A 13,037-nucleotide genomic window follows, 5' to 3' on the forward strand; every position below is an offset into this window, starting at 1 on the left:
ACATTGTGTTCAATACGTATGTATGTGTGGTTAGTAACATTTATTTATTGTACTTTTTAATTGAATTACACCCTCACCAAGTGGTTAATATTAATAACTAAATAACATTTATTCTTCACATTTAAAAATTTGTTTACAACCAATTGACATAGTAAAGTGGCCACACTGCTCAGTCACTCCGGGAATATTTACAGTGTGCTCCTGCGATTGACGTCCGCGATCTCTTTGACCAAAATACGTGCGGCCACATGGGGTTCTGCTGGTGTGAACACCACTTCACCATTGACTTTGTAATCGGAATAATTGAGACTGTATACTTCATGGAAGCCAAGTTTCTCCATAACACGGGCCGAATAGTGGCTGGAACACAGTACATGCATTACCGGAATATTGTGCTCCTTCATGTAATCCAGGGTGCTTTCAGTGAGACGTCCAGCGATGCCGAGACCACGATATTCGGTATTGACTGAAAGTATTTTTCCGTCGAGTATAACGTCGGTGTCGGGATACAAATCGAAAACGTTAAAATTCTCCTCGATTCTTTCAAAAAGCGCCAGTATCTTCTTGAACTTCGCGTGCTGGCAAGAATCGGCTGCTTTTTCATCCGGATTTGCGACTGGTGGCTAAAAGAAAAGTAATTCAAGTTTTTAGTATACTTCAAGCAATTAATTCTTCCTGATCTTACAAACATATACGAGTATTATAAATTTGTTCACATAACGGTTGTTTGTAAGTCATAAAACTAAATAAGTTAGATATAGGGTTATATATATCAAAATGATCAGGAAGAAGAGTGAAGTTCAAATCAGTATGTCTGTTTGTCCGTCCATTCGTTCGTCCGTTTTTTATACGCATAATTAGAAGCAGATACAGGTGCTAGAAGACACCTCTTAAGGGGTTATATACAGTTAGAATTTTCAAAAAATCGATTTTTTTTTTATTTCATTTTCTTAATGAACACATATTTAAGAATACACATAGAAAATTTCATATCGTTTCGGTGAATATTTTCAAAGTTACAAGCAAATGAAAAATTTGAAAAGGCGTTTCAGAGTGCTTGGAAGTACAAGGTCCGAGCGGCAGCGCGTTTTTCTCAAAATGGTGTTTTCAAAGTCGGTGACCAACATTACTCGAAAACGGCTAGACCGATTAGTCTCAAATTTTAACACGACCTTCTTAAATATATTTTTTAGTAATTAATCGAAGATTTTTTCTCTCCGATAAATATTTTTTTTTTATAAACAATTTAAGGCCGAAATTTCGGTGAAGAATCGATTTTTTTTTGAAAAACCGCCATTTTGTCAAAAAAATTTATTTTGCTTATTCCTTCGATTAATTACTAGATTTAACATTATTTTAACGAATTCTGTTTGGTTTTTTAATTTCATATGATCCAGTTCCGAGATATAGTGGAAGTCACCGCAAAACGTCTTTTTTGAGAGGAGCTCCTGGAGATCAGCTGTAGCTCTTTTTCAAATAAATATTTTTACTAGTACTAAGTCTTAAAATACAGTTAAAAGATACCATAATATGTATATAAATTTTTGGATCAATAAATTAAAAAGTTTTCTCAGAAAAAATTCCGGAAAATTCACTTTTTTTCGGCCGTCTAACTGTATATAACCCCTTAACAATTTGTGATACTTACAGATCTTTTCAAAAGTCCATTAAGGAAAATTCCGATCAAATCACCGTTGTTGTGAACGGCTTTGAAGGAACAATTATCCTTAACACATTTCAGCGTATATTCCTCCAGCTCCTTACAATCACCCAAATCCAGAAATTTATTAAGCGGTTCATCCTAGGGTGAAGAAAAGATAATTTTATGTTTATTGTCGTATAATCAAAACTAGATGTATGTATCTATGTAGTAATATTTATATAAGACTGGCATAAATACATACATATGTATATATGCATATGTACTTAGGTATATGTTAATATTTGAAGGTGTTAAATAATTAAATTTAAAGTCGAAACTTGTGGTGATAAAATCGTCATCGCTTTTATAAGAAAAAACAAAAAAGCAGATTAGATTGTCATGAGTACACACTTATTACTGAATAAGAGTCTTAAAAATGTTTCACCGAGCAGAATATTTTGCACAGAATATGGAACTTGTTTAGATAGGTATACATATATGTAATTAGGTTATAGATTATAGAACATACATTCATATATGTATATATAAGTATAAGTATAGTTATAGATTATATTTACGTATACAAAAGGATCAAAATATTCATAGAAATGGCAAATAGTATCATTCGACTGAATATAATCAAATGAATGATATATACGTAAGTAGATTGTAAGATTGTAAGTTCGTTACCTGCTAGCTGTTGTGTCCCGGCACACAGATTAGGTGTACTCTAAAATGTAGAGCAGTTCCAAACACCTTTGATGTCCTGCGTGACTTTGGGTTTTTAATGCAGAGATTTCTTTTAAAGTTTCACTTGAGTTAGACTATTTTAGCCCGTTATATATATGGAGGATGGGATCATGTGTAGAAGTTCACGCAAGTGAGGAAAGTTTTTGATTGTCATTCACTTGGGAGTGGCAGAAACGATTCTTCTCCACATGGTTCAAGCAGCTCACGACTTCCGGTTTTAGACCAAGTATCCTCTGGGTAGCCAACAGACATCCGTTTGAAGGCGAGCTAAAGTGAGAAGGCGAAGCCCGCTTATGCGGTTTTGCGTAGGGTTTGGGACCCACCACATAAAAACACCCCCCAATGAAAAATCTACGAAAGCCTCGGATGAGACACCCCCCTTTTGATGACGACCCCTGCAAACGTTTTAAGGATAATGATATAAGGGCATGCACCTGGAATGTCCGGACCCTTAATTGGGAAGGTGCCTCTGCCCAGCTGGTTGATGTCCTCATACGACTTAAGGCTGACATCACCGCCATCCAAGAAGTGCGATGGACGGGACAAGGACGGAAGAAGGTGGGTCCTTGTGACATCTACTACAGCGGCCATATAAAGGAGCGCAAATTTGGAGTTGGATTTGTGGTGGAAGAGAGACTCCGTCGCAGAGTCCTGGCATTCACCCCGGTGGATGAACGTCTAGCCACAATCCGCATCAGAGCGAGGTTCTTCAACATATCGCTGATTTGCGTCCACGCCCCAACTGAAGAGAAGGACGATGTGACCAAAGATGCTTTCTATGAGCGCCTAGAACGTACCTATGAGCGCTGCCCCCGCCACGATGTAAAAGTCGTGCTTGGCGATTTTAACGCCAGGGTGGGTAAAGACGGTGTCTTTGGCACAACAGTCGGAAAATTCAGCCTCCATGACGAAACATCGCCAAACGGCCTGAGGCTGATCGACTTCGCTGGGGCCCGAAATATGGTCGTCTGTAGTACCAGATTCCAGCATAAGAAAATACATCAAGCTACTTGGCTGTCTCCTGATCGAAACACGCGGAACCAAATTGATCACGTTGTGATAGACGGAAGACATGTCTCCTGTGTTTTAGACGTGCGTACGCTCCGAGGACCAAATATAGACTCGGACCATTATCTGGTCGCAGCGAAGATACGCACCCGCCTCTGTGCAGCAAAGAATGCCCGTCAACAAACACAAGGAAGGTTCGACGTCGAAAAGCTGCAATCGCAACAGACAGCCACGAAATACTCTACTCGACTTGCACTCCTGCTCTCTGAGAGCACTCATCAGCATCTCGGTATAAGGGAACTGTGGAACGGCATCTCAAACTCACTGCGTACCGCTGCAGCCGAAACAATTGGTTTTCGGCAACGACAAAAAACAAGCTGGTACGATGAGGAGTGCCGTCTCGCAGCGGAGAGAAAACAGACTGCCTACCTCGCAACGTTGCAAACGACCACAACACGTGCGGGATGGGATAGATACCGAGAGCTGAAGAGGGAAGCGAGACGCATCTGCAGACAAAAAAAGAAAGAGGCCGAAATGCGTGAGTACGAAGAGCTTGAGAAGCTGGCAGACAAAGGTAATGCTCGAAAATTTTATGAAAAAATGAAGCGACTTAACGAAGGTTTCAAGACCGGAGCATCCTCATGTATAGACCAAGGTGGTAATCTGGTAACCGATGTCCAGGGCATACTGGGATTATGGAGGGAACACTTCTCCGACCTGCTGAATGGCAGTGAGAGTACAACACCAGGAGATGGCGAACCCGATCCCCCAATCGATGACGATGGAACAGATGTTCCATTACCCGACCATGAAGAAATTCAAATAGCAATTACCCGCTTGAAGAACAACAAAGCAGCGGGGGCCGATAGATTACCGGCAGAACTATTCAAATACGGCGGCGAAGAACTGATAAGGTGCATGCATCAGCTTCTTTGCAGAATATGGTCGGAAGAAAGCATGCCTGACGATTGGAATCTCAGTGTGCTCTGCCCATCCATAAAAAGGGAGATCCCACAATCTGCGCCAATTACCGTGGGATCAGCCTCCTAAATATCGCATACAAGGTTCTATCGAGCGTACTGTGTGAAAGACTAAAGCCCACCGTCAACAAACTGATTGGACCTTATCAGTGTGGCTTTAGACCTGGAAAATCGACAACTGACCAGATATTCACCATGCGCCAAATTTTGGAGAAGATCCGTGAAAAGAGGATCGACACACACCACCTTTTTGTCGATTTTAAAGCTGCTTTCGACAGCACGAAAAGGAGCTGCCTTTACGCCGCGATGTCTGAATTTGGTATCCCCGCAAAACTAATACGGCTGTGTAAATTGACGCTGAGCAACACCAAAAGCTCCGTCATGATTGGGAAGGACCTCTCCGAGCCGTTCGATACCAAACGAGGTTTCAGACAAGGTGACTCACTATCGTGCGACTTCTTTAACCTGATGCTGGAAAAAATTATAAGAGCTGCAGAGCTAAACCGAGAAGGTACAATCTTCTACAAGAGTGTACAGCTCCTGGCGTACGCCGATGATATTGATATCATCGGAAGCAACAACCGTGCCGTTTGTTCTGCTTTTTCCCGCATGGATAAGGAGGCGAAGCGAATGGGTCTGGAGGTGAATGAGGACAAGACGAAATATCTCCTGTCATCAAGCAAACAGTCGGCGCATTCGCGTCTTGGCTTCCACGTCACTGTTGACAGTCATAACTTCGAGGTCGTAGATAATTTCGTATACCTGGGAACCAGCATCAACAACACGAACAATGTCAGCCTCGAAATCCAGCGCAGAATAACTCTTGCCAACAGGTGCTACCTTGGACTGAGTAGGCAATTGAACAGTAAAGTCCTCTCTCGACGAACCAAAATCAAGCTCTACAAGTCGCTTATCATTCCCGTCCTGCTCTACGGTGCAGAAGCTTGGATGATGTCAACATCAGATGAGACGACACTAGGAGTTTTCGAGAGGAAAATTTTGCGCAAGATTTATGGTCCTCAGAACATTGGCAACGGCGAATACCGCAGACGATGGAACGATGAGCTGTACGAGTTATACGACGACATTGACATAGATCAGCGAATAAAAAGACAGCGGCTACGCTGGCTAGGTCATGTTGTCCGAATGGACGAAAACACTCTAGCACTGAAAGTGTTCGATGCAGTACCCGCCGGAGGAAGCCGAGGAAGGGGAAGGCCTCCACTCCGTTGGAGGGACCAGGTGGAGAGCGACCTGGTTAAACTTGGGATCTCCAACTGGCGCCGAACTGCGAAGGAGAGAGAGAGGTGGCGCACTATCGTCGATTCGGCTATAACTGGCTAAACGGTTGCAACGCCAATCACATACATACATATATATTAGCAATATTTCTCTAGTCTTAAAATTTTTATTCTCGCTGATTTCGTTAATATGAGAAATATTAGTCTAAATTGGTGTTGATGGCTCATTGAAAAGCAGCAGTAGCAAAGTTAGGAACAGTAATAAAATGCATTATGAGCACTGCATAAAAGTTTCAATTATTACCCTGCATGTCAACTATCGGTTAAATCGCACGGTAGTAACACTTTCACAACTTGCTTTGTGCGATTTCACACGGGTCATCTCCTGTTGCAAATTCTCAGGTGATTCTCTTTTGCTGCCGCCCATTGCTTTCACACGAGGAATTTGTGTTCGACAACTCTGTTCGTGCTTTTCTCTCATTCTCTTTCATATAATTTTATCAACTTCTTGTACGCATCGTTTCCAAACAAAAGAATATATTTCAATAACTAACTTTTATCCGGGCTTACTTCTTATTTTTAAATATATTATGCATATTTCTATATGTATTTGCAAATTACATAAAAAAAATACAGCAGACTCGGGGCGATTCTCCTCTCTTCGTCGCCCCCTCTCCTATAAACTAAGAATTGCCGCAACAGAAGTTGACCCGTGTGAAAGAGCTCTTTCGGAAGACGTAGTAAGCGCAACGGATGAAATAAATTTTGATCTGCAAAGATCTTTTGATAAGCAAGTTCTAGTGTTGAGTTCTCGCTATGATTCTATATTTTCTTAATGCCTGCTCACTCAGGTTTAATCGAAGAGAAGTACACACACAAGAGTGGAGAAATGATCGTGACGAAAGTGCGAATACAAAAAAAAACGAGAAATTAAAATTTTAACGTTTCGCCTTACGTTTTGATGTGTATGTGTGTGTCCAATATATATTCCTATTGTTATAACCTGCCTTCTCATTGTGATTAGAAGTTGAAGAACACAATTGCAATTTTAATATTCCCATTCTACTATTCATTTGCATGCGGCGTGAATTTTTATTGGCTATAAACACGCGTTAGCATACAAAGTTTCACACCTTCCTTTTCAGGCACACGGACAGACAATCCGCCTTCTTTATTAGTATATGGCATTGTTTATTCAAACAGATTGCAAAAGATATGCGAATATGTATCTAAACAATTAATAAATATTGCGTATACATCGTCGAAGTAGCTACCGAGTGTTTCGTTCGTCGTATCTGCTTTCTCGGAGGCCATTCACATCGTGAAAGTCGTGAATTACACACGTTAACATATGAGTTTTTGTAGATATTATTTATATATTTCATATGTTTATAGAAAAATATACTGCTTAAGGTTTCCATATTTCAATACATCCTTACAGGCCTACTTCTTATTAAACTAATACAAAACACTGTTAATTACAATTTCCATTAGACCCAGTAAGAGTTGCTAAACCCAAATAAGGTATCATGTTTTCAATTAAATTAGTACTTTTTTGAAGTTTCCGTCTTTAGAGTTGTAGAGTTTCAATTAGTTTCATACGCACATGAAGCTCAATCTTTTCGGTTAAACGTCAAACGTTTGTGTGTTAATATACGGCTTAACGTCCAAAGATACAGATATTAACAATAGATAACAACGGTCTCAACAAAATTGAAAATTTTTGGTTAGTTGGAATGAGAAGGTTGCTGTAAAACCGAACAATAGAAACAGATTCGGCGTGGAGTGAATTGAATGGTTTTCAAACAAAATTTACAGAATTTTGTAACAAAAATATAACAAAAGACTGGAAAATATTGTACATCACAAAGGGTCATGCATTATGTGTTAATCATTTTTGTGTTTAGAACTGAATACATTGATTACATGCTGTTAATCATTTCCTTATTATTTTTATTATCTCTCAGCTAAGAGAGTATTATTATAGTTTTGTTCACATAACGGTTATTTGTGTCACCCAGAAATAAAATAGTTATATATACGGTTATATATATCAAAATGATCAGGATGACGAGTAGACTTGAAATCCGGATGTCTGTTCGTCCGTCTGTCCGTGCAAGCGATAACTTGAGTAAAAATTGAGATATCTTAATGAAATTTGGTACACATATTTCTTGGCACCCTGTGGAGGTTGGTATTAAAATGGGCGAATCGGTCCACTGCCACGCCCACAAAATGGCGAAAACCGAAAACTTTTAAAGTGTCATAACCAAGCCATAAATAAAGTTATGAAAGTAAAATTTGGTATGAAGGATTTCCCTAGTAAGGGGCATACTTGGGTTTAATTTTTCTGGGGAAGTGGGCGTGGCCCCGCCTCAAATAGGTGTTTGTGTATATCTCGCAAATCAATAAAGCTATATAAACCAAACTCTCTGCAGTCAGTTCCCTTACGTACCCCACCACACACCATGAAATTAGTTAAAATCGGATAATAACCACGCCCAACTACCATACAAAGGTTGGGTTGAAAATTACTAAAAGTCCGTTAACTCACTAACCACCAAAGGTGCATCATTGGGTGACCATAGACATATTTTTACTCAAGTTATCGCTTGCACGGACAGACGGACGAACAGACATCCGGATTTCAACTCTACTCGTCATCCTGATCATTTTGATATATATAACCGTATATATAACTATTTTATTTCTGGGTGACACAAATAACCGTTATGTGAACAAAACTATAATAATACTCTCTTAGCTGAGAGAGAATAAAAATAATAAGGAAATGCTAATTATTTACATACCTCAGTCAAATAATTATATGTGCATGAACTTTTTGCAAAAAAAATTAAAGATTACAAAATTGCAAAATATTTCTGAGTATGTAGGTTTGTTATTATTAATGTATACGATATAAAAACAAAAAATTAACAAATTTCAAAATATTTTTTAAACTATAAAACAAAATTGAAGTTTAGGCTAATGGTAAATATTTATATGTGCATTTTACAGGCTTTACCAGTAAAGCCTATACATTTGAGTTTAACTGAAAGAAATGTTTATTTTAATAGTCAGTAGAATTGTCTTTATATTTTAAAACTAAATTAAGCCGCTTAATCAGATAATTAACTACTGACTGTAGAATAGTTATGTAAATATTGGCAAATTCTTGCTTTATGGCTAATTTAAGGTGACTTACTGTCTCAAACTGCTTTCTGTTGTGGAAAACAGGAGCAGAATAGCCACGCCCATATCCCATACAAAGCTTAGGTTAAAAATTACTAAAAGTGCGCTAACTCACTAACGTAAAACACCAGAAACACTAAATTTTACAGAAGATATGACAGAAGAAAGCTGCACTCAGATCTTTTTCAAAACATAGAAAATGGGCGTGGCGTTGCCCACTTATGGGTCAAGAAACCATATCTAAAAAACTATTCGACCAATTTCAATGAAATTCGGTACCTAACATTCTTGACATCCTGATATTACCGATGGAAAATGGGAAAATGGACAACCACGCCTACTTCCCATATAATAAAATTTTGAATTCCATCTGATTCCTTCTACTTTACATATACATACATTAGGAACCGATGATGATACCGGGATAAAACTTTACACAAATACTGTATTTGAGCTGTGACATCAGTTTTGGAAAAATTGTCGAGGTCGGACTATAACTTTTCTTCCCTGATATCGAACAAGAAGTACTCAGTGCCAAAGGGTAATTTTTAACCGAAAATAGTCGGTTCTGGAATTACCTCAGCCCTCATATGCTATATATTATTATTTTCTTTATTTTATTGGTCTTTATGCAGAATATATGGGTATGAAATTACATCAATAAAGTGCAAGAGTATACAATTTTCGATTGGACCCGAACTTAGTCTTCCCTTGCATGATTTAATTGCCAATGAAGTAGGAATATTCTTATCTTAATGAAGTAATAAGGGCCTATTGTACGGGTGGGTTTCCATTAAAACTTACCTTGAAAAAAAATCTCCGCAGCATCGCTAATACTGCCTCCTTATCCTTGTCGGTAATGAGTTCCACTGTATAGGGGGTGGAAGCTGGAGGTTTGGACTGTGTTACACCGGTTATATTCAGTACATTATCCATCTTTTGTGTTAGCCTTCGTATTGGGTACAGATCCGACAACTAAATGGATTAGATCAGATTTTAAGGTTATGCAGTAAACAGATTTTATTTTTTGTTACATTATTATAATTTATAATAGGGGTGCCTATATATGTACATATATACTCATTTTAGTCTCTCACATTTAGAAATAATTTTATAAGTATTTCCTCTGTTGCCAATATATTTATAAATATAATCTGCGAATCAATTTAATGGAAAACTTAACCCGAAAATATTCTAGAATTGAGAATTTCACGCATAATTTCATTCGCACTGAAGTATGCCACAGAATTCTTAAAATGCTTGGCAAATTGCGTTGACACATACCACAAGTCATAAATAACTATTTTATATATCACATGCTTTTAATTCCATATACATACATACATGCATACATTCAAACATAAAATATTTATGAGTAAATTATTTATTTCTTCATTATACACACGAATGTATATATGTATGTATGTATGTCATTTTATATATGTATTTAATTTATGCCTATACATATGAATATATACTAAATAAATCACTCGAGTTCTCTTAATACAAATGTGTATGGAATAGTTTTTTCTTTGAAAATTGTCGAAATAATAATATTTAAAAGTGATATTCAAAGCTGCAACTTTAGTGTTAACGTAATTTTCATTTTCATGCAAATAACTTTAATTAAGTAACAAATTATGAACTAGTGAATTTAACGACCAAAAACTTATTTTACCTGTTGATAATTTCCCATCCCATTTGCAAAACTGCTGACAAAATCGGTAAGTCATTGTTATTTAAAGCGGCATTTGTTAGAGTTTATTATAGCTAGGAATAGCAACGATGTAGAAAGAGCGTAACTAAAATGCTTGTAATTATACTTTAGCAATATGTCACTAGTTATTTTTTCACTTAACGGTTTTTTATGCCAGTATGGAATAATCACTGGAATCAGCATTATACAAATACATCTGTATTCACTATGTCAAAGTGCTCAATGAAAAATGAAATGGGTCTGATTTTCAGTCCGTCCTTTCCTCTATGTAAACAATAATTTCACTTACACGCAGAACGAATGGAAAATTTTGATAAACTTGGAACAAAAGGATGTACGAACTTTATTAAAAGGAAAAAATTGGAAAAAGTAGACAAAACAAAGGTAATTTTCATTTAAGGGGGTCATCTCATGTGACGGCCTGTTTTTTAGGGATTTTTTTGGATTTTTATCTGCGATCAGTATATAGATAGAGCTTTAAGTTTATTATCATTTAATAACATATATTTCGACAGTATAAATATAAATTTTAAACACAAAATATGATGTAGAACATGAGTTACAGGGTTCTGAACACCCCCGCCTCGAAAAAATGGACTCGCATTTCCGCTGATTGGCTTATCAGAAACTAAAAAGATTAGCGGCGTTTTATTATGTAAGCTTAAATGAACAATTCTGTTCAGTTTCATAAAATCTGGGTCCAACGCTTTTTACATCGGCGAAAGCTTATTGCCATTGTTGTGTAGTTATTGCCGTTAATTTCTAATTGCTGCCGAGAAAAAAACAACTAATGTATTCCATTTTTTCATAATTTCAACACCACAATTGTATGGTGTAATTTGTAATTGTAAAACTGTTGATTTTCAGTCATATCAACAAAAAATATAATATTCACATCTTCTTCAATATAAAATATTTTTTTATTGATCGCCGACAGGTGCCGCGTGCCTCATACTCTAATTAATTTGCATTGTTTACATTTTGTCGACAAAATAAAATAATAATTACATTGCGCCGCAGTCAACACGCTCTGTACACCGAGCCAAAGGGGAGTGTGTGAAAAAAAAACGCAAATAGTTAATTTTTACTTATATTAGGCTACACATTTGTATGTACATATGTATGCGCTTAGATGCCGATGCGCTCAAATATTTAAGTGCACTCGGTTAATTTAGTTTTCAGTTTTGTAGCCATTTACACCACTTACCGTGTACCGCGCCTCAAGGATAATCGCGTCTTTTTTCGCGAAATTCCTCTTATTCCCCAACATTGTTGGTTCGTGCAAATTCTGTATTTCCATTTTGCACTGTTTATTTATTTATTCTGCGGCTGTGTGATATTCAAATTCGATGTCAGCACGATTTGTTTTGCTAGCGATTTTCTTATTTGTTTTCCTATTTTTGCTTTTCTCGCGTTATCGCGCTGACTTTTGGTGATTTCAGAGTTTGTTGCTGCGTCAAAGAGCAAGAACACAAAAGCACTAAATCACTGTGCCCCACACACAACGACGCTAATGGAAGCGAAAAATTTCGAAAATTCAATTTCTTTAAGAGTTCTGTTTGTTTATTTGAAATTTAAACGATTAGCATTTGCACAAGTCGATACTCTTGTCTGACACATAAATTTATGCTCGCACGCACCAGCGCCACTATACCGGCGTTTGAATACACTTTGATCTTTGAAATCTCTAATTGAAGTGGAAAGTAATGTAAAAGCTTTTGAATGTCCTTTTAATTTAGCTATTTAATTTAGCTGCGTTTGTGTCTGTCCGCGTTATTGGCCGTGTTTGTCTAACGTATGTTTGTTCAATAGAACATTGTAGTTTCGATTGATTGTATTCGATTGGCAATCGCTTTGCGCACTCGGTTCACTGAAAACGATCAACGACTGGGTAAATATTTGCGCCCGCTGGTCTTTTATTCGTTTAGCGAATAATTTGCGCAGATCCAGCTCTGTTAGCGGTCCCTGCTGGCTGCAGCCAACTGCCTGTTGTTAACATAGTCGTTTAGCAGTAGCACATCAGAACCTCTCTCAGCTACAAAATCGACTCAACAACGGCAGGTGAACACGAATAAGCTGTACACGCTACCTTCTGTCGTTGTTCATAGTTAATTCCAAAACAGAAAAAGCAATAATAAATAAATAATAGTAGTTATGAGATATGCATTAGTTGGGATCGCATATCGCACATAGTAATTTGATTTGTAAGAATCAAGCTCAATTTTCCTATCTAAGATAAGGAAATGACATACATATGAACATTGGAAAATAGGTTCAAAACATCAAATAAAGGCCCTGATTTATTGCACCATTTTCGCTTTTAAATTTGCATTATTATTTATCCACTTAAATGGGAACCGTCATTTTATAATAATAATTAACAATATCACTAACTGAACTTTAATTGTCTGCCATTAATAAACCTTTATTTTTTCATTTTCTGACATTTTAACAAGTACCAATTTTATTTTGTGTACTATACATATATGTATATAGCTATAACTCGG

The 13,037-nt window shown here is 37.3% G+C and overlaps 1 protein-coding gene across 5 annotated transcripts in view; it reads right to left on the bottom strand.

The window, feature by feature from the left end:
- Nucleotides 1-21: 21 nt before the first annotated feature.
- LOC105217805 (arylalkylamine N-acetyltransferase 1) overlaps nucleotides 22-13,037 on the bottom strand; it is a 62,497-nt gene continuing 49,481 nt past the window's right edge. For 3 of the 5 annotated variants that reach the window (XM_011193001.3, XM_011193003.3, XM_054234491.1), the window contains 3 exons: nucleotides 9,618-9,788; nucleotides 1,649-1,801; nucleotides 22-623 (listed from right to left, as the gene is read on the bottom strand). In XM_011193001.3, the coding sequence (XP_011191303.1) occupies nucleotides 189-623; nucleotides 1,649-1,801; nucleotides 9,618-9,788 (759 nt within the window). In that variant the 3' untranslated portion in view covers nucleotides 22-188. Of the gene's footprint in view, nucleotides 624-1,648; nucleotides 1,802-9,617; nucleotides 9,789-10,491; nucleotides 10,525-11,737; nucleotides 12,431-13,037 lie in introns of those variants that run through there. The other 2 variants (XM_011192999.3, XM_011193002.2) reach the window with 2 other exon arrangements.

The sequence above is a fragment of the Zeugodacus cucurbitae genome, chromosome 6 (genome assembly GCF_028554725.1).
Source record: "Zeugodacus cucurbitae isolate PBARC_wt_2022May chromosome 6, idZeuCucr1.2, whole genome shotgun sequence".
NCBI lineage: Eukaryota > Metazoa > Arthropoda > Insecta > Diptera > Tephritidae > Zeugodacus > Zeugodacus cucurbitae.